We start from the raw sequence: 25,218 nt of genomic DNA, 5'->3' as shown, positions 1-25,218 counted from the left end.
AAGTGACGTGTCTGTTGGTTATTAATGTTTATGTGGAAAGGATTTGTGAATAACTCTGGTCTGAAGGGGAAAATTAAGTCTGATGAAAAAATTACCCCGGTGTCTTTGGGAATTCTGTAATGACGTCATCAGCTCCTTCAACATCTTCATCGCATTTGAACTGGAAATCTTTCTGGTCTTTTACAAATGAATCTCCTCAATTTAATGCAATTCCTGTCATTCCACATTGATGTATCATACATCTCGACGCAATCCTCTATACCACAGTTATTTGGTTCTCCCGGGGCCCAGTTGGTGTAGTTCCCGGCAGGGCTGCCGTCGATCCAGACGAAGGAACCCGTGGATAAATCACGTCGGTAGCCGAGCCATGTGTACCGAGACACCGCTCCGTCCATCGTTGTAGCAAGATCGACAAGGAAATCATTTTCCTCTTGGCTCATAATGGACGCCAGATGAGATGGTCTGCCAAGGCGTGACAAACTCTGACAGTACTGTTCAGCTTCATTAAAGGTCTTGGTATCCGTCACAAGAAGGTAACAATGATTCCCAAAACTTGTCCATGGGCTGCGGCAGGACAGGCATGCAGGAGACACAATCAGGAAATGCGACTGAAGGAGTGCCAAAAGAACACTGAAAACAGTGAAGTTTACTGCCATGTTGAGCTCACGATAACGTCTGTACTCGGCAGTGAACAGGGCTTATATTGTTGGCAAGCAGCCCCACTCTCCACAGCGACGCTGCAAAAGAGTCAGCCGTCATTGAAATAACAATTAGAATTGGGACTGACAGGCAATGCTTTTATTAGCTTTAGAGCTCATTAAGAGAACACGTAGATGCATTGATAGTGTTAGGAAAAACTGCCGTGCCACCTCGGTGGCATTAATTAGGTTAATAAGTTCCGCATAACATTACCTGACATTAAATTAATAGGCTCTTTGTAGTTTATGAAGCAATTTATTTTATTAGTAGTAACCCAGCCTTGATCGAATGAAAGCTATTGATCGATGTAGGAGATTCTGTCGCCCCCCCCCCCCCCCGCTCAGCAGTCAGTAATACAAGCCTTTGCCTTTACGTGCAAGAAAGCTTCTATCTTGTTAATTAAAGCAAAGCCATTATCTAATAAAGCAGCAACTCAACTTTGAAGGGAGTATAAAATGGATGACGAATTGGTTGGTTGGTTGTATTTGTTGAGATGGCATTTCAGCCTTTTGGGTGAAATTTGTATATAATGTAGGTCAATTACATGTAAGTTTACAACCATGTACCTCTCACGCGGGGCACATTCATACAGCGCTGCTAAGCTGCAAGTCTAATATCGCCTTTAGATAGTGATTATTGTCGCTTTTGGTTATCCGCAGGCTTGTTCTTTGTGAAATCATAATTTGTTTTATTACCTATTCTTTGTATGTACTGTTTGCCTGGATGTAAATAAGTAAATAAATAAATACATAAAGTTATTGTTGGAAAATTAAAACTGCTAAGCAAAAATGAGCAGGATACTAGTCACAGATGTATACATGTCACATTATTGTATTTTGGCTATTAAACTTACTATTCTTGTTAGCATCATTGGGCCACGGTGGTCTGAGCTCACAGTAGTGACTTTTTGAAGCCATTATTTCAAAGAGCCGGCCAAATTATCTCAGTAACATTATCTCAGTAATAGTTTTTATCTCTCTCTTTCTATAAATTGAGAGAGGAATGCATGATGCAAAACTACTCATTCTGAGAATATACACATTCTGTACATGATACCCCCAAAAAACAGTCAATAATTTAAATGGCCAGTTGGGACCATTGGGACCAGGCAAATATTATTAAAAACCTACGTCACTTGTGCCTTTTGGGGGAAACCCACGCATGGCGATAATATAACTGTAGAGGGCGCACTATATTGAACGATCGATGCGAACGTTTCATTGGTCAACGCGTGGTGTAAACAAGTGATTTGAAAAACAGCTGGGTAGAAAGTTGTTGATACTTTTTGACACGGGAACTTCACTGATCACGTTGATTGATGTAAGTTGTAAAAGATAGTTTAATATTAACTTAATTGCTAGTTTAGCATGGTTTATGGGGACGATACATCGTTCGATCGTTGCCATCCCAATGAATAATAAAATGCCAGCAAATTTGTGTCTGAAAATAATTCACTGTGTCTGATTTGCCCTGGCTGCCTGCGTACATTCATTGATTGAGAATGAGAGTCAGTCTTCCTCCATTGATAGAATGTAGTGATATGAGTGATTAATGCATACAAAGAACAATCCAACAGCAACATACATTATTATTAAATGTGTGCACTCAGTAACATGCACCGTCAATAAGTTTTTAATTTTACTTACCTAGTTAGATCTAGATTCTCCTAGGGATTTTATGTTGGATTTTTATATAATAATTGGGTGTTGGATTTGGAGTCGACTCCAGTCCAGTCATCACATGTCATGGTTCACAAATCACGTCTCCTTTTCCCCCTTTTTAATGATTTAATTATTCGATGTGCAGTTGTGAGGTGGAAAAGTTGAAACGCTATGTTATTGTTATCTAATTGGCTTTTTTTTTTTTTTTTAAGTTAATTAAAAATGAAAATTCAAGCGCACTATTTCACAATGACAAAACAATGATACACTGCTGCGGTGTCATGTGAGTCCAGCGTACTGACACAAATACTATAGAATGGGGCTACTTCTTCTACTACTACGTACTAGTTAGTTACTAGAGTAGTATACACATATATTGACTGGCAATGAGGTAACTAGTGTACGTCGATTCCCCGAGGGACTTTGAGTGACCAGAAGAACGACCTATTTCCAGAGGTCGAGGGAAATAGGCCCCTAGTCTTTTTCAAAGACTAGTGCCCGCTTGGGAACTAGTTCACACAAAAAAATCGTGTGCGATCACTAGACTATATTATTAGTTCATCCCACACGTGACCGTGTTTCAGCCAACCAGAATACAGAACAAGCAAGAGGTGCGTTATAGTATTTTATATAACACCCAAGCAGATCCTTGCCATTTGATTGGAGGATTGTCCGTCACGTGATAGCAAATAAAAGTACCATTGCACGCTGAGTCACTCGCCGTGCTTTTTCGTTCCATCCGAAAAGTACCATTGCACGCTGGCACGCTGCCAGCGTGCAATGGTACTTTTCGGATGGAACGAAAAAGCTGAGTAAAAACATCACTGCGTGCGCGTGTCTTTGGTAACGCAGCAGGTGTTACTGCAAGAAGGCATAGTAAAATTACTAGCATTCGGCTTCTACAGTTGAAATTGTTTGTTTTGAAAGTTGTTTCTTTCAATCAAAATGACAAAGTTCTACTTGGATGTTATATAAAACAAATAATGAATGTTTTTCATTCGTGCAATGGTGCGAATATGTTCATTCGTTGAAAGCTGGAATGTTCCATTCGAATCGGCTCCGCCTCGTTGAATAGAACATTCGATCTTTCAACTCATGAACATATTCGCACCATTGCACTCATAAACATTCATTATGTGTATAATATTAAGGCTCTCTCACAGGGGAGCCTTTAGTTTCTAGGAAGAAGTAGGATGGGGCTAGCTTTTAACTCTCTGTCTGACCTTCATGCAAGTAAGGATTGTTAAGCCCGGTGCATAAGCCCATCTCAAATGGATGGGAAAGAGCAGAGATGAGCTTCAGCTAACTTTTAAAATTAACTAACTTTGTATACTCTCTTATAGATGGCTGATGCGAGAATACACCAAGCTGCAATGAATGCTGGAGGAGGGTTTATCAAATGGGACTGGAATAAAAATAAATATGTGTGGGTCAGCAAAAGTGAACTGCAGAAGAAGTCCGAGAACAAGGTGGGTACTCATTGAGTAGCTCCTACTCCTAGAGCTATGATGAGTTTTGTTCTGCTATCATGAGTCATGGAAAGTGAAGTAGTCGATGAGTAGCTCCTTTTCTTTTAGAACTATGACTCATGAGGTTCCTTTTCCTATCAATTATGAAAAGATAGCTAGGAACTAAACTCATAGTTCTAGGGCTAAAGTAACAATTGAGTACATGTAGCTCCTATAGACCATGTAAACTTTGTTTACAATAAGTGTGAACTTGTGCATTCTTCAGGTATTCTGACAGGCAATTACTACACAGGTCCTACTGTACATGTATGGGAAAGTTGGCATTTTGTGGCATAATTTCCACATTAATTTAAAAGTTTTGAGATGTGCCCCCTTTCATCATATCAAAAGTTGATATGAATTAGACAGTGCAATCTCCATAAAATGTAAGATTTTATGTTTTCTTCTATTAGGCTGTGTACAAATCATGCCTGCAGGAAGTCCAGGCTCTGTGGCTCTTTTGTAAACATGTGATGTCACAGGTCACATCGTCTATACTCCTAGAAGAACTATGAGGTTCATTCTGCTATCAATCATGGAAATGATAGTCAACCGGGCCTCTTAGTTCCAGGAGAGTGGGTAGTCATTGAGTTGAGTAGCTCCTATACTCCTAGCACCATGACGTTAATTCTGCTATCATTCATGGAAAAGATAGCGGAACAAAACTCATAGTTCTAGGAGTTAGGACTAAGTAATCACATTAAGTAGCTCCTCCTGTACTCCTAGAACTATGAGGTTTGTTCTGCTCTCAATCATGGAAAGGATAGTGGAACAAAACTCATAGTTCTTGGAGTAAGGACTATGTAATCACATTAAGTAGCTCCTCCTGTACTAGAACTATGAGGTTTAATCTGCTCTCAATCATGGAAAGGATAGTGGAACAAAACTCATAGTTCTTGGAGTAAGGACTATGTAATCACATTAGGTAGCTCCTCCTGTACTAGAACTATGAGGTTTGTTCTGCTCTCAATCATGGAAAGGATAGTGGAACAAAACTCATAGTTCTACCTACCTAGAACTATGATTTCCACAGTTGAAAACAATCAAATTGTGCCTGAGCCATTGTTTTGAAAACGACTCTAAGCGCTGGTGTAATATTGTAAGTACTTTAGGCCTACTTGTAAACTGCTCTTGCTTCAAAAAATTATATCAAAATACTTTTGTTTCATTTATTTTAGAAACTACCAACGCCATCACCATATGAACAGAATGTGGCAGCTCTCAAGAAGTGAGTATAACATAACAAACTCAAATTCTTATGCTCTAAACTGTAAGTGATGTTAACTTTTACTTGGAACAAGTTGTTAACAAATTTGTTTACAAGTATTTATTTTTTCCTTCTGTTGTTGACTGTCACGTTGTACAAGGATTTTAATAATTTCTACAGGGATTTATCTTCTGTGTGAAACATTGTCATTTCTATTTCTGACAGGTTGGTTTTGTCTTTTTGTTACAGACACCGGCACCATAACCAACCATCCTTCAAAGTTCCAGTAAAGAAAGCTTACAGGCAGCCATTACAAATGTCGAACAAGCAAATTAGGGTATTTGTCACATACATGTAGGAGAGTATTATAAGCAATGCTAGAACCATAATTTTCTGCATGATTTGTTTTAAGTTGTGTGAAATTTAAACACACGGGCGACATCAGGACTCAAATTAGGGGGGAAAAATCCAAATAACCGCAGGGCTTGTAGCTCAAAGTTAGTACTGGACCAGAAGTTTTTGGACGAGACCAGAATCAAAATGAGGACAAATCTGCACGAGTCATGACAACATGTAGTTATTGCACTAAGACAGAAGAGAAGATAATATTGATCTCATCTGTCTTTTGGATACTATGTAAACTTCATTACTCAATACAATTTAAAGGTGTTTTCCAGACTCAAGGTCAACATTTGAACATGATTTGTTTCTGTTTAAAGATATTACACAGTGAGATACTACTGTATTATTCAATTGAGAAAAAAACCAAAACCACTGGACTTGTCAAGTCAAGAGTTTACTGGCTCCACACTTAAACCATTTTTGGTCTGGAAACGCTTGAGTATTTTTTGTTAACCTTTGCCAAATATTTATTCAAAATTCTTGTGAGGCCTCAAAATTCAATCATGTTTTCAAACATGTTTCAAATCCTACTCTAGTAATATACCTGTGATTGTTTCTCAAAGTTCGGAAAAGTACTGAGTACACAGTGCTAACACACATCAGTGAATATGGGTAAAACAAAAATTAGTTTACTTGAACTAAAAAAGCTTTTTTGTTTGTTTTCGTACAGCCATCATCAAAGGGTCAGAAATCCAACTGTGAGATTCAGAAGAAGGAGAGAGCGGTTAAACCTCTAGGCCGAGATGACCTACTCAAGATTAGAGAGAAAGCTAATAAGGAGAATCAATCTGAGCCGTCAGCGAGGGTAGAGGCAAATATCCCTGCACCACCAGCCGAGGTATTCACATTCACCCATATCCCCCTGACTGATAATAGCCCTTTTAACACTGTATCTATTATCCCCAGGGAATACGGCCCTGGGGAGGCCCCACGATCTTTCACACTGTGTATGAAAAAAACATGTGAAAACTTTAGCTCAATTGGTTGTTGAAGTTGCGAGAAAAATAATGGAAGAAAAAACACCCTTGTTGCACAACTTGTGTACTTTCAAATGCATGATTTCAAAACCTCAAAATCTAATGAGGTCTCGAAATCAAGTTCAAATATTATGGTGAAGAATTACTTCTTTCTCAAAAACTACGTTACTTCAGAGGAAGCCTTTTCTCCGAATGTTTTATACTATCAACAACTCTCCATCGTTCATTACCAAGTAAGTTTTTATGCTAACAATTATTTTAAGAATATATGGCACTTTGGAATAATTTTGCAGTTGTTAGCTGGACATGGTACGTTCGTTTCCATTGTTTCCAATCGAGCGATTCATTTGAACGCTGCTCTGACCTTCTGGAAACAGAACCCGGGATCTCTCATCTCTTACTTGATTCGTACTGGGGATGACTCGCTCACCGTCGACGTCTTGCCGATTCTTACAATGAGGTAAGCTGGGCTGACAAATAATAATAATGCCTTCTTAAAACTGCGCATATCTGTTACTCAGGGTGCGTTTGATTAGCTTACCTGGGTCGACCCTGCAGTGCTAACTCGAATGAGCCCCTGACAAGAGCTAATCGAATGGTTACTCACCCTCTGTTGGTGACGTCATGCACCTGGGGCCAGCCCAACCCACTCCACAAGCAGGGAACTTGGGGCTGACCCGGGTGAGCTGCTGGAATGCAGTCAAAGCTAATCGAACGTTCCCGGGGAGCAACCCAGGGAGCTAATTGAACGCACCCATTGTGATGCCCCTGGCTCTTTAGCATGACAGTATTTCCTGCAAGTGATATGGGACTACGATTCAATTATGAGACCTCCTTGTTACTCAGCACCATGGCATGGTTTACAACGTGCTGTGGCGCAACATGCTGCCAATCAAAACCAGGAACACCTGGGCCAACGCCTTCTCTTTTTGATGCACTGGTTTTGTTTACATGCGTTATGCAACACACAGGACCAATGGCTTCACGTCCCATTCAAAGGACGAAGCATCATGGTTAAGTGTCTTGCTCGATCGTGACACAGGTGTCACTATTGAGACTCAAACCCACTCTCCTGATCAGAAACACCGCAGAGTTTGAATCTGCTGGGCCATAAAACAGATCATTAATGTTTCCTTGATTAATCCAAGTGTTACTTTTTGTTATGCAGTCTTGTTCGTCAGACAACAAAGGCCAAGCAGATATCCATGGGCGCCTGGTTGGACTTCCTACCGACTCTACATAAACTACTCAGCAGCAAGTTTGCAGAGTAAGTATAGTGTGGCTAATACAAAAAAAATACTGCCCCTAAGTTTTCTCAGCCAATTTCAGCACAAATCCATTCATTTTACCACCCATCTCATTTCATTTCATTTGAAAAAGAATGCTCCGTTGAATTAGCATTTAACAGTCAGTAAGAGTAGTTCAGCAGGAAATGGTGCTTGACAAATTTCTTTGCTAAGCAAAACATGAGTAGGGGCACCAGTCGCAACAATGTAAACTTTATGGAATGTTGGCTGGTAACCTGTTTTTGCTAAGCAAGATTTTCCTGTGCTTAGCACAAAAACCAGATTGAATCCTGTCTTTAGCAATACTTCTTTAATTGAGTTTTTTGGATCAGGTTGGCTCAGTGGTTTCTGTCCCTGCCTGTCACCTGTGTGGACCCTGGTTCGAATCCAGTCTTAGACCCAGAGCCTTGCACATGCATTGGTTTTTCAGTCCCTACCTCATTGCATGGGTCTTCCCCCTTTGGGGTTTTCCTCCATTATCTAGAACTGATTGATTCCTCTCATTTCCTATTCAAATTGAGCTGCTGATGTGTGATATTTGAAAACGACTATATTATAGTTGACGTCGGTAGCATGTATTTTTTTCTAACATTGTATAATTGATAATTAATTCCTAGCTATATTAAGGTTTGCTTGGATTTATTGCGTACTCTACTGAGGCACTGGGCTAAAGAACTGCAGAAACAAAAGGATTCTAGAAACGCGGATCTCCTTCTACAAAGCCAGTAAGTTGATACTAATATTTTTTATCCCCGATGCAAACTTCCATCTAACAAATCTCAGTGGTATAGTTGGTACGACACTATTCTAGAATTGCAAAGGTCGTGGGTTCATCTTTGGTGTTTCTGATCAGCAGAGTGTGGTTTTGAGTCCTGGTCGTGACACTTGTGTTCTTTGAATGCAAGACTCTTTACCATTATTCCTGCACCTTTGGATGGGACGTAAAGCCGTGGGTCCTGTGTATTGTGTAATGCACATAAAAAGATCCTAGTTCACTTATCGTACAGAAAAGGGGTTCGCCCTGGTGTTCTTGGTTTGATTGGCAGCATATTGCGCCACAGCACCTTGTAAACCATTACATACTTCAGGCAAACCTGATTGTTGAAGGGCCATGAGCATCACTGAGTGATGGATGAGTGTTATATAAGTAGCCACTATTATTATTATTATTATTATTGCTAAAGCAAACCCATTCTTTTTAACCCCAACAGGAGTGTCTCAGGAATCTATGGCAGTTTGATTTCCATGACAGATACAGTAAACAGTTTAGCTACGAGGAATGGAAGTGTAGGCAAAAAGGCAAAGGTAAATGTTTCTTCCTGAAAAAGCAAACATGTTTTATGGCCTCGTATTTCGATTTGTCTTTGTGCAAAAGACTTAGGCTCAGAACACTAATTGAATCACTATTCACGGGATGTGTAGTTGCAAACAACTCTGGGTTGAAACATTAGGCTATTAATACTTTAGTATCATTTTAACCACTGGCAATATTTTTGGTTGGTAAAGATTTTGCAAAAGAAAATTCCTGGTGGTTTTTTTTCCATTACAAAAAAAAAAACTAATTTTATAAACTTGAAATCACTACATGTACTAAAGCAATCAATAAACATGGAAGCATGTGATGATGTTTACAATATAGTTTCAGGCCTGGGATTTCATCATTTTTAAGGCAAGGCCACTTTGGCCTTTGATATGTGCAAATTTTGAAGGGCACCGAGGCCAAAGGAAAGGACACCAAGGCCAAACAGACAACTTTTCAAGGGCCAATTAAAAACAATTAGCTCACTTTGCCAAATGTTTTAGCAACTAGAGAAAAATGAGTAAAACCTAAGTTTAGAGAATTATCAACACTTTAAAGGTTATATAATTTTCAAATATTTGTCTTCTTTTTTTAGGCTGTTAAAGATCTTCTGGACCAGCTTTGATGTCTCAGAGAGTATTTATTTCTGTGTGATCAAAAAGATGTACAAATTCCGTCCACTGTTTACTCACGTGTAATTTTAGTAGAATTTTTTTTTATGTCATGAAGCAAAATATTATTGTACCATCCGAACAGTCAAAAATCCAAAAGTTTTCTGACTTTGGAGCAAAATACTTTACTATAAGTGCTTCTCATCACCCAGGGGTATAAATGGGTACAAGTTCCTGCGAGGATAGAGGTCGATATTATGTATGAAAAAGCCTTTGGAGCACTACGGTTGCTCAAGTTGTATACTCCCAAGGGTGCTGAGAAAGATTAAAGGAATGTTATTGTCCCAATGACCAGGGCACTAATGTAAAGCGCATTGAGACAGTTTTTGTAAAATGTGATATATGGACTAGTTATTATTAAGGACTGAATGCCCAAAGAATAATTGCCTAGTACTGAAACAGACATTAATTTACAAATCTTGGTCCAATTTCTTTACACTTTTGTGTAGGTGTATGAAATTGGGCCCAAGTTGTCTTTTAGTTTTTAAAAACATTTAGATGCTGAATTAAAGATGCTATGTGAGATTTTTGGCCCCAATTTTGAGTGAATGGCATTTCAAAGAGTATTACCCGCTCTAACGAAAAAAAGTTTAACTTTTACTTTTAATGGTCAGGAACCATGACAAAAATTAAAAACGCTTCTTATACATGTAAAACGCATAAGAATTGATCACGCGATATATTGTCGGGATCACAACAAAAACTCATTTTGAGCACTTTATTTCACTGCTACTAATAATTGGCGGACTTTTTCGAGCAATGGCTCAAATGAAAGCTTGTAACTTTCTCGACCCCCATCAAAATACCTATTGAGTTTTAAATCAAAATTTTTGGGTCAAATCGGCCAAAAATCTGACATAGCATCTTTAACACAGGAAGAATTTTAAAATAATTAGTAATAGGAATACACAAGAGTAACACTTCTCAGATTCAATTGATGGGGATAGGAACTGGTATATTTACCTATAACCAAATTACTTCACAATGAAATTATTCTCAAAATGATTTATACTATGGAAAGGTGCTGTACCCCTTCTAAGCAAGTAAGTTTTGATTGCCATTAATTTTGTAACCGCACCTGACATTTTATGTAAAGCTAAACATTATCAAGTACTCCGTCCACAATATGTACAATATTCTTCAACTTCATAATCAACAGAATCAAAGATATTTATTTGACTTTAAAGTCAACATTTTGAACATGAGTTGTTCTACATAAAAATGAGGTAATGTATAACTATTTCAATCACACCAGACCGTCGGACTTGTCCAGTCTGAAGTTTACTGGCCTGATGCTGAAAACACTGGCCCTAGGCCAACAGTCCAGTGTTAATTTAGAGCCCCGACAAGGTGTACATTATTTTCTTAATCTAAATCAGGTTGTGCACACTGTACTACAGTAGCCTATATGTATGTTTTAAAATGCAAGTTATATTTGATGTAAATATTACACAACACTTGTCAAGATTGATAAATAAATGCACCAACAGATAAAGGTACACAATTTCATTGCAAACTGGTATGAGTTCTTTAAACTTTAAAGAAGGATATTTATTTTGGTTTGACCCTTACACCGATACTTACTCGGTACTTTCCCCCAAATTCTGTGAAAAAAAAGGTCAAGGATTCGAACCCTGACCTTTGCATTTCTAGTTGTCAGAGCAAAACCAAAATAACAATTCTTTATCCCTGATCAGCTGTCCCTGATGCAAACTTAGCAAGTAGCACTCATTTTCCAATAGAGTCAGACTTGCTTCATGAAAGTGGGAAAGTTTTTGAAACGTACAAACTCAAGACTTGGTCCGTACATGTTTGCAATTGTGTTTACTCTACGCATTACAGGTAAAGTCTGCCTCGATTAACGTCACGAACAGCGCCCTCTCGGGTCCGGGTCTACTCTTAAATTTGTAAATAACTTAAGAACTGATTTTTTAAAACCTTAGTTAACTGTTCATTCACATTCCACTCATCAAAACACATATATTAGTGACAAAAGCCATATTTTGAAAAAATACCACTTCCAGATGACCTTAAATGATTGCACAAAAATTAAGAATTAATTAAATTTCAGACTTCAAATAAAACTGGCATGACAATACTAATCATAGCCTAGCGGTGTAAGGGAAAAACCAAAACTATTATTCAAATATATTTATATAAACAACTAGGAATGGGCCATATTTTTGACCGTGTGAGGGCGCTCTCAATCACTTCCGGGGGTATATTCATTCATACGCAAAACAGTTTTTAAAGATTGGAACACATTATAACCACAGACATCTAATCCATCACAGACAATAAGACTTTAAAAGGAGCAGTTATAATCCACCTCTAAAGCAAATTGAAACTACGGCGCAACAAAAGTGACAGAACGCCTATTAATTTGTGCAGGGCGAATCGCGTGTACCCCCGGAAGTGATCAAAATACTATTTATAGCGCCCCCGCGCGGTCAAAAATAAGGGGCATTAGGAATCATGCTTTCTGTTCGGTTTTCTCATTACATACTCATAACATCCTGTTCCATATTGTGGAAGAGGCAGCGGAACAAACAGCCCAAGAATCCAGTACTGGCCGAAAACGTCTTTAAAATTCTCCCGAATTGATGTGTTCGTTCCTTTCGTTCCGTTCATCATTTCGTGTGTGGTCAATCCCATTGATGTAATAGTCAGTTCCCAAGCGAGAAAGCCAAAGGAAGCCAGAGTGCTCATCAGGCAAATGTAGAGTAACAGTACAAGGGATACTTGAGGAAACCCAATCGAACCTTGACTCCACGCCATGAAAGACGTCGCGAAAAGTGTGAAGAAAGTCAAAGCTCCTGCAAACTCCATCTTAAACGCCAGATGCATGTATGTTGCTAGGGTGATAAGGCCGTACAAAGAAAGCAGCATGGTGTACATGTTGAAGATGATGAAGTGTTTCTGGTTGTGGTAACCAATGCATTTTCCGATTATAAAGCAATGATGGTCGTGCTTGAGAACGCATACGTTGCACAGTTTGCAGTGATGAGATCGGAAAGGTTCCGCCGTCAATCGTTTTTTTTTATTCCAACTCTTTTTCCAGTGAATGTCACGCAGAGCCGCTAGGAGATAATTCCCTATTCCATTGATTAGCAAGTAAAGGAGAAACAAGCGGTGTTTCCCGATGGAAAAGTCAAGTTTGTGCGACAGCTCCGGCAAAATAACAAACCATTCTAATGTAGCTGCAATCAATATCATAATGATGTAATAAAATACACCAATAAAATTCAATATGGACTTCCATTTGTTGCTATTGACGATACTGCGAAAGAGAGGTAGTTTCCACACTTTTAAAAACCCCATCTTTCCGTTGTTATTGATTATTAATGTTTAAGTCTTCGACTTTGCCCAGGGCCAGTTGTCATGGTTGTTGGATGTCCTTCCATACATGTACCACAAGCGAGTCGATCATGACATGACAGCACTGCTTTGTCCTTTGTTGTGATTTAGGTTCTACCTCTAAATAATTGGATTGGCAGTTACTGTTTACGCTTCAGGGTGAGCTAAGCCTGAGGCTGTCCGACAACAATGTCGATGTCAAACTCAAATGATGAATAAATGACTGAGCAGTGAGTGCGGAGGAGAGGGGAGGGCTAGGCTGAGGAGTGAAGAGTCAAGAGTGACAGGTTGAGCAATTTTGCCTTTACATTTTTGTACTCACTGACCCAACTAACCCTAACAGCTGTCGATCAAACGCACATCCAGTCAAAGTTCCATCCTAGCTTAAGTTCCGCATACGGTCAACACTCCACTCTCTTATTCTACAACTAGCTATGACCCCAAAAAATCCTTCTCCATATACCATGCGAAACCACGGACGCCATTTACAAAGTAAAACAAAACAGCACATCTACATAGCGCCCTCTCTAGTCAGATGCATGGCTTGGGCGGGGCGCGAGGGAGGGGAAGGAGGGGTAGTTTGATTGCGTTTGTTTACACCTCGGCTCGGTTTAGCCAACTTCTTTACCAAATAAATCAAACGAGCAGGCCACCAGCTATAATAGTGTAAACTGAATGGCATGCTTGCTGGTACCCTGTTTCTGCTAAGCATGACTTTTCTGTGCTAAGCAAGTTTGTTGTGCTTACAGACCTTTCTGAAATTTGGCTCTGGTTGGTTGGTTTCTGCATGGATTTCCCTCTCATATTAGCAAATAAACCCCAACCCCCACCACCAACAAAAAAATACAAATGTTAACAAGAGGTTCCTTAGTAAAAAGAAATTAACCCCAAAAGAGCCAAAAACAAATTAGAGGCACAACAACCCACTCCACCTACACCTACAAATTCTTTGTACATTTTTGATATTGTCCTTTGCACTCCCCATTTTCTCCAAGGGAGCTGAGAGGGTCATAGGAGTGAGTTTATGAGCAGAGACCAGAAGAAATAATGTTGGAAGCGCTTTGAGACGCCCTTGGGTGTGAAAAGCGCTATATAAAAAGCGAGGAGCGACAAAAAGTACAGTGAGCCTAACATTTCCTGACATTAAATAAATATTTTCCATAAATAAGATTGAAAACATACAAAAGTTTTAAATACATTGTTATTTATTCACACAACACTAACAAGCATTACGAAATCAGTTCAAAAACACTACAAACTTTGTAAAAAAAGAAATTGTACATCACAACTTTAGTTTTCTTTTATAAACAGTACTTATTAAACATAGGGTTTTATCTCAAAACAGTCTTAAATTTGGAAATTAATTGGTTCAGACGCACAAGTGAGATATTTAAAAAACTACATAGGCCTACACTGTGAGGTTATTCAGAAGTGCCATAGGTATCTGATTTGCTAAGACCTTTCGTGTTTTTATCCTTTCCATTGTTTTAATCCCATATAAAAGTACATGTACACAATAAAACTAAAATCTGAAAATACATGGTGTTACCGCAAACCAAATATATACAAAAGCATCATTTAAACAAATTGACTTTTACAATGAATACAGCTCTCTCAAAGCCTTTATGGCATTCAAAACGGTACATCTTTGTAAGTGATTTCAAACTAATAAATACTTTGCCACAAAATGTTTCACCAGCTACATATGTGTACATGTAGGAAAGTAAGTACAGTGTTTTACCTTTGTTTTCTTTCTGTATGACTTCACAGGTTTCCAATGCACAAAATCCATCCATAATGAGAAACCCTGTGAACCGTTACTAAGGTAATATACATATTGAATTACATGAGAGTTTCTCCCTAAACTCGTACATGTATTATGAACTCAGTAATCGTGTCCATGTCCATGAATATGATATGCCTATAGATGCAGTTCATTTGATTAATAAATCATGAACTGTGCATTTAGCTATTATCTTACTCTAAAGGGGGACTGTTTAATGATACCTACTGCAGTTATGGCACACTACTTTTTGAAGATTTAAATGTTCATTTGAAAACTTGAAAACAAAACACTGCAACAATTAGCTAAAAGATGCAAATGAGTTACATGTATTGTCAGCAAAAGTATGTTAATGGTGTTGTTGTTGTTGTTTTTGTGAGGGGGGTTGAAGTTTTATCATCTGTTTAAAATTTGTTCAGAGAAAATCAACTCAAAATTGGTTGGTCTTAATAGGTTGATGCATCTATATAATCCAGGCCTGATACTTCATAGAAGCAATGAAGGCAATTGTCTCCATGCCTGGTCCATGCCTTGGTGCCCTTGAAATGTTTTGCAGCAGAAATGTACAAGATTTCTATAGTGCCCTTTACCAAGGAGAAAATTGAATGCCTTGGTGCCCTTGCCCTTTCCAAAACGAAGCATGACATGCCTAATAATCTGTATCAATTGGTTTTATATGCTAATATCCTTTCAATTCTTTGGGTTTGTTCCAAACGATTCCGTCACTAGTCTGCTTCTGCGGAATAGGAACGAGAAACGTCAGCCACCAATAGCTCCCAAAGACTTCTTGCAAATTCCTCTGAGGGCCTCGACTGTAGGTTGTCACTCTGTGCGAAAACTCGTACGAGGTCTGGCAATGAAGAGCGCGCTGGAAATGAAGAGTAAAGAACCCAACGCAGCCGAATCCCAGCGTCAAACACATGTAGAAGAGGGCTAGTAGACCGAAAAGATGCGATGGGGTGTATCCAAACACCCACTTGGTTGTGGCGATGGGAAAGAAATAACAGTAAAAGTCCAGGGAGAGAAATGTTGCAAAGTACTGGTTAAGATATGTGAAGAAACACACTGCAGCATGGAGGGCTGATATAGACGCGTAGAAGAGAAACACAAGGAAGTATCGTTGGTTGAAATGACCGATGCACGCTCCGAGAAAGAAGCAATGCTGGTCTCGTTTCAGGATGCAATGCTTGCAGACCGAGCAGTGATGGGTTCTCGGTGGGCTGTACTGCTGGCACGGCACGCAGTATCCCCAACCCTTCGAAGAGGCTTCCTCCGTAACGATCCCCTCTGTAGATGTGTAGTGAGATTTCTTTGACAGGCAAATGAGGTAGTTCAGCATCATATTGAAATAAGCAACGACGAAGAACCACCATTGGAAACGCATCCACCCGAGGTTTTCAGAGAGTATACTTGGGATGATAACGAAAAGGTTGACGTAGAAAACAAGGAGGGAGACCACCCAGTAGTACCCCACACCACCGATGTTGGCTATGAGCATGAGTCTTTTCGCAGTAGGCTCTGTAAAAAACGACAGCCACCCCTTCAACTTTGCTCCGACATCCATCTTTAGGGTCTGTGGAGGAACAACACGATTACAATTAAAAAAACATGGTACTAGATTTGGTTGAACAGTTAAAGTTTAACTTTACCACAACTTAATATAGTTTGTTCACTTTGATTTGAAAAAGTGAACAACTGTATAGGGTGTAGAATAGGAAAACGCTGACCTCCAACGATAATTCCTATGGCGATTTAATGAATTGCACAAATCAATTGTGGTTCAGTAACTACACTAGCTAGGACAGAAGTAGAGAGTCAGACAGAGTAGACAACAGTACACTCATATTCAATTCTAGTCATTGTGAAGGTCAGCGGTTAGCTTAAGTACTAATACTTAGCGAGAGGATTCAAATGTAGTAATCAACTCTCTAAACCTATATCATCATAATTTGTATAAATGGCCGTTTCTGACGGCATTCCCCTGATCTATATGTGACCCCCCCCCCCCCCCCCGCATGTTCTGTTTCTAGAGTAGAAATTCTACCTCCCCTGGTTCATAGTTCAGCAACTCAGCATGTTGTTAAATTAAAACCGTAAAACGAAATATATTTTTTTTAAACCTGTAACACAAAACACTTTACATATTTTTTTAATACGGATACTTACATATTTACACCAATGGCTGACAGAGCAAGGATGGGACAACAATCGAACTGGAACTAGATGAAACAAACGTAGAGAACTTTGCTCTTTTTCTCTGCCTCTACTCTTGATTTGAGTCAAATTAAGAAAATAATAAACAGCGCCCTCATCGGTGGTGTTTTATCTCTCAGACTCAAATATAAAGTGTACCCAGACTTCAACGCACTAAGAGAAATGAGCTAGGCAATTGAAGGACCTGGCTTTTCTCAGAAAAGGGGAAAAACTGCGATCGGGAGCATCGCCGGTGATCAAAAGGTTGTGATCGCTTTAATTTTATGAAAGAAAAACTACAACATTTGTTAGATTTCTGGAATAAAAAGTGACATTGGATGTGGGGAATCGAAGATGTGGTCGCAGTACAGTAACTTTGGATTTTGTGAGTATTTTCTCGCCACGAAAACTGTTGTGTGTGGATTGATTAGTAAATGGGACTGCGATTGTGTACAATTGAATGGGAAGTGGGAGTGAGTCGAGTTGGTTCACATAATTAATACACATAAAAAACACTACACACACAGGCACCCAGCACAGCACCGGACACAAGTGACACAGTGTGCACAAATTAACTTCTCCACTCCATTCATTTTATGGAATTATATTATTAACCATAATTAGTATCACAAATTCACAGCAGGTTCCAAAAATGAAGAATCTGATCTGCGATTTCGCGATTCAGAACGGCAAAATGCTTTGTGGGTCGGCAGAGGGGGCATTTGACGACCCATGGCGTGTGCACGCATGTCCTACATCTCTGTGTGGGTTCAATTCAACACAACAGCCCCCCCCCCCTCTTGATTATGATATTTTGCTATTCGCAATAAACGTTAGTAGTTATGCCGGAATAATCTGTGTAATTGGAATACACAATATGATTGACAGACACTACTGTATCGTTTCAATAATGCTTCTCAGATTCAACTTTTGAGGGATAACCACTGATATTTCTTCAAATCAAATTAAAATGATTTTCAAATTGCTTGAAATTAATAACGTTTTTTTTTTATAACTATTATCCTGCTGTACTAAACCAAGTAAGTTTTTATTACCAGGTATGTTTTTAATAAGCTTGTGGTGCGGTAGTAATAGTATGCTAAACTTTTACTTGAACTTGACTAATCAGCTGATAATCTGTTTTTGATCTCAGATAAAACTCCAGTCAGCAAGGGGTTTCTTTCCTGTGTGGGTTGTCTATCAGTCCTTCTGTTTATCCTTGGTCCAAGCTACCAGCAGTTCTTTGCTTATACAACGGAATCATTGATGGAGAAGCTAGAGGTAAGTCAGAGAAGGGGGAGGGGTAGGGGGTCTGGGCCAAGCTTTAATACTAGCAGTTCTTTGCTTATACAACGGAATCATTGATGGAGAAGCTAGAGGTAAGTCAGAGAAGGGGGAGGGGTAGGGGGTCTGGGCCAAGCTTTAATACTAGCAGTTCTTTGCTTATACAACGGAATCATTGATGGAGAAGCTAGAGGTAAGTCAGAGAAGGGGGAGGGGTAGGGGGTCTGGGCCAAGCTACCAGCAGTTCTTTGCTTATACAACGGAATCATTGACGGAGAAGCTAGAAGTAAGTCAGGGGGGGGGGGTGTCTGGGCCAAGTTGGTTACCGTGGTCAAGTGGTTAGACTGCAGGACTTGCAATCAAAAGGAAGGTTGTGGGTTCGAATCCCCTCAGCTAACCACTGTTTTCACAATGACTAGAATAAATATTGTCGTCTAGTTACTTAATTAATCACAATTTCTTGATTTGTGTAACTTATAATCATAGACCTTCAACCAATGTTGGTATGAGAGAGATTGGCTGTTGCCAGCTTGGTGTTTACATCTCCTTTTGGGTTGCCGAGTTCCCTCGATGGGAAGATCATTCAAACAAACAAACAAACAAACACGTTCGTGTGGTTAAGGCTGTCGGCTACAATGACACTAAGCCTTTTAAGCAACCCAGTCATAGCCATTGTGCAGGCCTGATACTTCACGGAGGCAACAAAGCCGATTACCTCCATGCCCCCATGGACACTGCCTTGGTGCCCTTGAAATGATCCAGTCAAAAACTTACAATTTCCTCATGGGGTGCCCTTGATCAAGCAGAAAAAGCCACTGCCCTTTCAAAAACAAGACATCCACTTTCATTGTGTTCATAAGCCTGAATCCCAGAATCCGAACGTCCCACACAGTAAGATTCAGAAAGACCATAGGTCAAGGAACACTGCAGGACCACCTCGGTAGCACTCGAGTAATTTTTCAAACAATGTCTTATGACCCCATTGAGAAAAAGTGAGCACTCAAATGTGAATGACTTTTCTTCTTTGAGATGGCCTGGAACTGGTTACCTTTAACTTGCCTGTTGTGACATGGCCCATAGTTTTATAATTTCAGGTGATAATTTTGTGCATACTGATTATAAACTATGTCATAATTTTATATTTTTGCTGCTTTTAGATATGGCGTCTTGTAACCAGCAAGATGGTATTCTTGGACACGAGGAATCTTCTTCTTGGTTTGCTGCTGATGTACAACTTCCGAGTATTTGAAAAACGCTACGGATCAACAAAGTTTGCAGTGAGTTGGTACCAATACTCTAAGCCCCTCCCATCATAGCAACTTTCAACCAATGGTAGTGGTTGTAGCATCAACCAAGTAGCCAGAGCGCGCTTTCATTTTCTTATGGGATTTGAAGGTGTTCAGATTTTGGTGGGGTATTGGGGTTTGTGTCTGCAGTGGTGATTGGTCAGTGCATTTAAGGAAGAAGCTGAATGGTTTGGTCTGTTTAAACACTCCTACTGTCTGACCATTCAGTATCTTTCACTGTGGTTTTGAATGAAAGATGAACTATAGCAGCCTGCAATATGATATGCAGTGGATGCATACTGTACAGATCTGTACAGTAAGTCAACCCTCCTACTGTCTGACCATTCAATATCATCCACTCTGGTTCTAAGTGACTATGCCAGCCTATTTATTGATATTGTCCTGTTTGTCATTATTTACTCAACTTCGTTGTAACTTGTTATTGTCTTTACTGCATCTATGGTTTGCCATTATTTATTCATTACCATGTATATTAACTTTAATGATGTGCACAAATGTAACTTTATGGCAACATTGAAATAAATGTATTGAAATGAAAGAAATTGTGCAGTAAATGCATCTACACAATACACAGTCAACCCTGCCACAATTTGACTATTCAATGTCCACTGTTTGGAATGACAGATACATAATGCCAGCTTACAATTTGATACACACACATATAAACTGTTAGTTCTATGTAGCCCTTTCAACTGTATGGTTTCAAGTAGTAGGGAAAATGTAACAAGAGTAGGAGGGTCAAGGCAGCATGTACCTACCACTTGAACTTCATAATTATTCCCTTGTCTTCCACAGTGGTTAAGAGTTGTAAACCTTTTTTTTTCTTCAAAACATTCTACATAAGAAAGGGGAACAAATGTTGAGTTACTTTTTAATGTAAAATTTTGTTTTTTAATTTTCAGTCGTATTTGCTTGCCAATGGTGTTTTGACGACATGTTTAGAGGTCGCTGCACTCTTCGCTGTGCAGAACTATCAACAAGGGAGCATACCAATCCACTGGACCCCAGGACCGTGAGTGTTTTAAAGGTTTAAAAAACTGTTGGAAAAAAAAATACTTTTAGCTGCTTTTGTAAAATTTCCATGGTCAGCTGTAATGTACTGGATTTAAAAGTCTTTAAATTTTAAGGAGCGCATTGGATACAAGTACTGGAATAAACTACAAAGTGACGTCGCTTTGACGCGCCCCCTTTTAGCAGTGTCCTGTATTAATGGGAAGGTATACAAGGTTTGGTAGTCACTCTTAAAATAATGGCAATACAAACTTACAAGGTTAGAAAGTACAGCAGCTTTCAATAGATACATGCCATATTTTTTAGAATCGTTTCACTTCCGAGCAACTGGTTATGGAAAAGATTTCAGTTTTTAACCCACAAACTTTGAATCTGAGAAACGCTACTGTCAGAAATGTTTCTCAGACTCTCTTTTCCAATTACCAATTATTCTTCCTGTCTGGACAGATAACTGCTCGGCTTCTTCGGCGATATTTGAAAATTACTACCATCCTTTGTAAAAGATATTTTCACAGGATAGTTTCATTGTATAAATCTACAACACAGTTTTAAAACAATTAAACGGCTCCAAAAACCAAAGTTATAGGTTTCCTTTAACAGTAGTTTTACATAAATTTGCCTCTTTTCTGTTTGATGTTTTCAGGACTGGTGTTGTTGTGTCAATGTTTGTACCATTCTTCTTTGACCTGCCCTACCTTACTGTACAAAATATTGCTAGCCACGTACTAAGTGGCAAATGGTTCGTCTACATTGTTGGATTACAAGTAAGTACCTTTTTATAGCATAATATTATACAACATTTTTTATTTGAGTCGCCAGACACACAAGGCCTGAAGGCCACTCAAGGTGTAGTTTTTAATCAACCAATTTTCCAGGGGCCATTGCCACCTACTCCTGGTGATAAAACAGGGTTACCCCCTTTACAGTCCATATATGTATGTAGGCTCGGGTATCATCCATCAGAAGCCTGGTTGGTAGAGCAGAAAGCACTACCTCCCCCACTTTACGAAGCAATCATGGTTAAGTGTCTTGCTTCAGGACACAAGTGTCACGACCGGGGCTCAAACCCACATTCTGCTGATCAGAAACACCAGAGCTTGAATCCGGTGCTCTTAACTGCTAGGCCGTGTCATGGCACAAGTTTATTTGTTTACCAACAAAAGCACAGTGAAACGTTTCTTGTATTTTATCTAGCAACCCAAGAGACTTGTTTGTCATTCCATGTATCTCTCATATCCCCTATGTTGTCAAACCAGATATTGGCCCAGTCGACCCAATCCATTCTCGTTGTTGGATGTGGCCTCTTATCGGGCCTCCTGTATCGTTCCAACTTCCTCCGTCTTCAATCCTGGCTTCGGATTCCTAACCCCTTAAGCCGCCTGGCAGCTACTGTCCTAGGCCCCATCCTGAGGTCCAAACCTCCAGGGGATGTCACTCTACCAATGGGTGCAACATTAGAGCTACAGAGGCAACAGAGAATGGATCTAATTGAACAGCAGATGATGTTTGCCCAGGCCAGGCAGTACAGGCAGCAGGCAAGGCAGAGAGGAGAAGCATTCAGACAACGGCCGACCATTGTAAGTTGAGTAGGATTCCAAACTTTGCATGGTTGGAGTATAATTACTCAGAACTTGTATTTGATGCTCTAGACTTATTTCAATCAGTTAACATTATTGTTTCTTCACTCTATCGTTTGATCTACAGAGTGCTCCTCTTGCAGCGAGGTCATCAGGCAGCTTAGCATCAATGTTCAGACAACGCCGCAACCCCGCTAGTAACACTGGTAGGTTCAAATACAGAACATTAACCAGTATTACGAATTTGGTATTAATGAAGATATTGGAGTCTTACAGCGCACTTATCCACCAAAAAGATAAGATGCTCAAGGCACTTGAGAAAGGAGAAACACATTTTACGACCGGTTTTGAAGTTGTTACAAATTAAAGGTTTACAAGGTGCTGCACTGCACTCAGCAGCCACTACTGCCAGAAACACTTGGGCAGACCCCTCCTCTTAGCGATAAAGTGTACAATGTAACTGGGTTCGTATAGGTGCATTAAACAACATACAGTACAGGCCCTTTAGCTTTATGTCTCATTCGAAAGACGAATCAATAATGGTTAAGTGTCGTGCTAATTAACACATGTGTCGAGACTGGGACTTGAACTCATACTCTGCTGATCAGAAACACCAGAGCTCGAGTCTAGTACACTTGACCATGGTCAAGTGCCTTGGCTTACAAGTGTCAAGACCAGGACTCGAACCCGACACTCTACTAATCAGAAATATGAATGCTTGGGTCAAGTGTGCTTGACCATTTGACCATGACATGCCACGCCACAACTTCCAAAAAAATGGGCTCTAACATTTCCAGTAAAAATTTGAAATACTTTACTTTGCTAAAGGAGACACTCCAGACACATTGCCTGGAACAGCGCCCTCTAACGGCCAGGCGTCCCCTAACCAGCCAAGCACAAGCCGAGATACAAACTCAATACCAGAGGAACACGTAAGTACCGTGAGTTTGGCAAGCACACAGAGAACTTCTTGTGTTTGATGGGGAGGGGGGCACATTGCCATGAAGGGGCCCACTGCATTTGGGATTGGGAAGTTTTAAAGTTTTTGTTACGAAACGACTGACCTTACCTCTGAATTAAGATTAAGCCCAAATTGCACAGGTGTGCCACATGTATATGGTTGATCGCAGTGTTAAAGCACTTGATAAAAGTGTTAAAGTGCTTTATAAATGCAATTTAGTTACGTTAAGTTTAAAAGTTGATCCCACAAAACATGAACACTGTCTGCGACTATGTTGTCAGCTCTACCAATCCTTTAAAGGGAAGGTTTACGTTTAGTAGCCACTCTTAAAAATAATGGCAATACAAACCTATGACTAGAAGCCTACAGCAGTGCTTGGTGGTACAAAGCATTTTGAGAAACATTTCACTACGAAGTAATGTGATCTGAGATAACGCTTCTCAGATTGTGTATTCCTTTAGGGGTTATTTTTAAAAAAACTTTTGAAATGAAATGTTTAGGCCATCATGTCGGTTTTAAGGCCGTTGTCCAGTCTGTTCTGGGTTAGATATTACTTTTATTGTGTACATCTTCATTTATATATTTTTATTTTGAACTACTTCCAGGTTCAACAATTAACGGACATGGGATTCAATCGAGGTGCTGTGGTGCAGGCTCTCCTAGCAACACACAACAATGTATCCATGGCAACAAACTTACTGCTTCAGGATGGCTGATGAAAAGTTTCACAGAGACATTGGGTATTTTAAGGTTATTATTAAATTGATTGACCGTACTGTCTGATCGCTCAATACCAATCTGCTATAGTTTTTAAGTGATAAACTATGCCAGCCTGTTATAATAATATCATGTGGTGACTCCATCAACACAGTACACAGTCAACCCTCCTACTGTCTGACCATTCAATACCATCCACTGTGGTTTTGAAAACTAGGCCAGCATGCAATCCTTTTGATATCATGTGGTGCATGCATGTTCACAATACACAGTCAACGCTCCTTTTGTATCTGACCACTCAATATTAGAGAAACATACATGTATTTCATAATTGAGTTTTGAAAGTGTGTGTTTCACAGTTACAATGGATTAACATTGTTAAATCACTCATCAGTTTGCAAGAACTGCCTTTTACTTTGCTTATTATGTTCAGCAGTGTTTATGGAAGAGAAATTCTTCGTCTATATTATTAAAATGAAACAGACATTAGCTGCATAGTAGTGAACTTTTTATTTATGATTACTTTATACAGACAAAATCATTGAGGACCATTTTCACATTTTTGTTGTTTTATAGAAAATTTACAGATTAGCTCAGATGTTCTTAGACTACTCAACCTACCTTCAATATGATCATGGGTTTATGTATTGAATTGTTAGTAGGGTTGAATAAGCGCTTAACCCGTTCGTCCACAAGGCGGTTGGTAACGACCACCAAAAACACGCCAAATTGGACTTTTATAAAAAGTCAAAACTTAAAACTACAACCCCTAAATATACCGCCTTCATTCGATTGTTTCGAGCGAATGTTGAGCTTTCGTTGGTGTGATGTTCAACAGGGGGTGCCATTGAACAATTATGAGAAAAACACGATTGAACATGTTCTTTTTTTGTCTTTTAACAATAAATCTGTGCACCTAAGGGTTAATGCACTATTTGCTATTTTGAGGCCTGATACATCTACATTATTACACAATCTACTGCGCATTGTTTTGAATAACAAGACTTTAGGAAATTTTCCTGTTTAGTTTTTATTACCTCAGGTTTTACTATATGTCATTTTAAGATTTGTTTTGTATTTATTAATTGTATATTTACAGTCTATAAACAGCTTTTATTTACATCGAAAAGTTCCAGTTTTATGGAAAGTGAGATGCACTGGGGAATAAGTCGTCGTGTGCCCGGCAAAAGGACGTAAGGGAAAGTTCCCGGCAGAAGGACGTAAGCAATTTATGTTAAAATTTGTGTTTCAAGAATTATGAGCGGGAAAGTTTGGTAAATTTGTTGCCATGCAAAAGTCATTCTAGAAAGGTTAAAT

General features: G+C 39.3%; 5 protein-coding genes across 6 annotated transcripts; 2 read left to right on the top strand and 3 right to left on the bottom strand.

The window, feature by feature from the left end:
- On the bottom strand, positions 1-678 carry LOC117300961 (alpha-N-acetylgalactosamine-specific lectin-like). The gene has a single exon (XM_033784834.1). It carries the CDS (start codon positions 654-656, stop codon positions 147-149), a length of 510 nt encoding a protein of 169 aa, XP_033640725.1. The 5' UTR covers positions 657-678; the 3' UTR covers positions 1-146.
- A 1,271-nt stretch (positions 679-1,949) lies between these two features.
- On the top strand, positions 1,950-9,980 carry LOC117298688 (KATNB1-like protein 1). The gene is made up of 10 exons (XM_033782008.1): positions 1,950-2,019; positions 3,704-3,829; positions 5,047-5,096; positions 5,325-5,412; positions 6,148-6,315; positions 6,748-6,914; positions 7,623-7,721; positions 8,358-8,465; positions 8,952-9,045; positions 9,636-9,980. The coding sequence occupies exons 2-10, from the start codon at positions 3,704-3,706 to the stop codon at positions 9,663-9,665; spliced, it is 930 nt and encodes a 309-aa protein (XP_033637899.1). The 5' UTR covers positions 1,950-2,019; the 3' UTR covers positions 9,666-9,980.
- Positions 9,981-11,664: 1,684 nt separating this feature from the next.
- Positions 11,665-13,540, bottom strand: LOC117295903 (palmitoyltransferase ZDHHC22-like). Its single transcript, XM_033778693.1, has 2 exons — positions 12,177-13,540; positions 11,665-11,881 (listed from the first exon to the last, which is right to left on the bottom strand). Exon 1 carries the CDS (start codon positions 13,030-13,032, stop codon positions 12,178-12,180), a length of 855 nt encoding a protein of 284 aa, XP_033634584.1. The 5' UTR covers positions 13,033-13,540; the 3' UTR covers positions 11,665-11,881; position 12,177.
- A 1,508-nt stretch (positions 13,541-15,048) lies between these two features.
- Positions 15,049-17,145, bottom strand: LOC117300376 (palmitoyltransferase ZDHHC22-like). Its single transcript, XM_033784156.1, has 2 exons — positions 17,018-17,145; positions 15,049-16,424 (listed from the first exon to the last, which is right to left on the bottom strand). Exon 2 carries the CDS (start codon positions 16,413-16,415, stop codon positions 15,531-15,533), a length of 885 nt encoding a protein of 294 aa, XP_033640047.1. The 5' UTR covers positions 16,416-16,424; positions 17,018-17,145; the 3' UTR covers positions 15,049-15,530.
- Positions 17,146-17,275: 130 nt separating this feature from the next.
- On the top strand, positions 17,276-25,141 carry LOC117300872 (ubiquitin-associated domain-containing protein 2-like). 2 transcript variants are annotated; one of them, XM_033784729.1, is made up of 9 exons: positions 17,276-17,429; positions 18,198-18,325; positions 19,486-19,605; positions 20,538-20,647; positions 21,290-21,410; positions 21,903-22,223; positions 22,351-22,429; positions 23,052-23,155; positions 23,790-25,141. In XM_033784729.1, exons 1-9 carry the CDS (start codon positions 17,399-17,401, stop codon positions 23,898-23,900), a joined length of 1,125 nt encoding a protein of 374 aa, XP_033640620.1. In that variant the 5' UTR covers positions 17,276-17,398; the 3' UTR covers positions 23,901-25,141. The 2 variants fall into 2 exon arrangements, with proteins under 2 accessions (XP_033640620.1, XP_033640627.1); XM_033784736.1 differs by lacking the exons at positions 17,276-17,429; positions 18,198-18,325 and adding an exon at positions 18,482-18,521.
- Positions 25,142-25,218: the final 77 nt, after the last annotated feature.

This window comes from Asterias rubens, chromosome 1, assembly GCF_902459465.1.
Source record: "Asterias rubens chromosome 1, eAstRub1.3, whole genome shotgun sequence".
Lineage (NCBI taxonomy): Eukaryota > Metazoa > Echinodermata > Asteroidea > Forcipulatida > Asteriidae > Asterias > Asterias rubens.
This window is presented reverse-complemented; position numbering and strand designations above follow the sequence as displayed.

Coding starts and splice junctions, on each gene's coding strand:
- LOC117300961 (XM_033784834.1), bottom strand. CDS start 656: ATGGCAGTAAACTTCACTGTTTTCAGTGTTCTTTTGGCACTCCTTCAG.
- LOC117298688 (XM_033782008.1), top strand. CDS start 3,704: ATGGCTGATGCGAGAATACACCAAGCTGCAATGAATGCTGGAGGAGGG. Junction 5,097..5,324: donor AATGTGGCAGCTCTCAAGAA/GTGAGTATAACA, acceptor TTTTTGTTACAG/ACACCGGCACCATAACCAAC. Junction 9,046..9,635: donor GTGTAGGCAAAAAGGCAAAG/GTAAATGTTTCT, acceptor TTCTTTTTTTAG/GCTGTTAAAGATCTTCTGGA.
- LOC117295903 (XM_033778693.1), bottom strand. CDS start 13,032: ATGGGGTTTTTAAAAGTGTGGAAACTACCTCTCTTTCGCAGTATCGTC.
- LOC117300376 (XM_033784156.1), bottom strand. CDS start 16,415: ATGGATGTCGGAGCAAAGTTGAAGGGGTGGCTGTCGTTTTTTACAGAG.
- LOC117300872 (XM_033784729.1), top strand. CDS start 17,399: ATGTGGTCGCAGTACAGTAACTTTGGATTTT. Junction 18,326..19,485: donor CATTGATGGAGAAGCTAGAG/GTAAGTCAGAGA, acceptor TGCTGCTTTTAG/ATATGGCGTCTTGTAACCAG. Junction 22,224..22,350: donor TCAGACAACGGCCGACCATT/GTAAGTTGAGTA, acceptor TTTGATCTACAG/AGTGCTCCTCTTGCAGCGAG.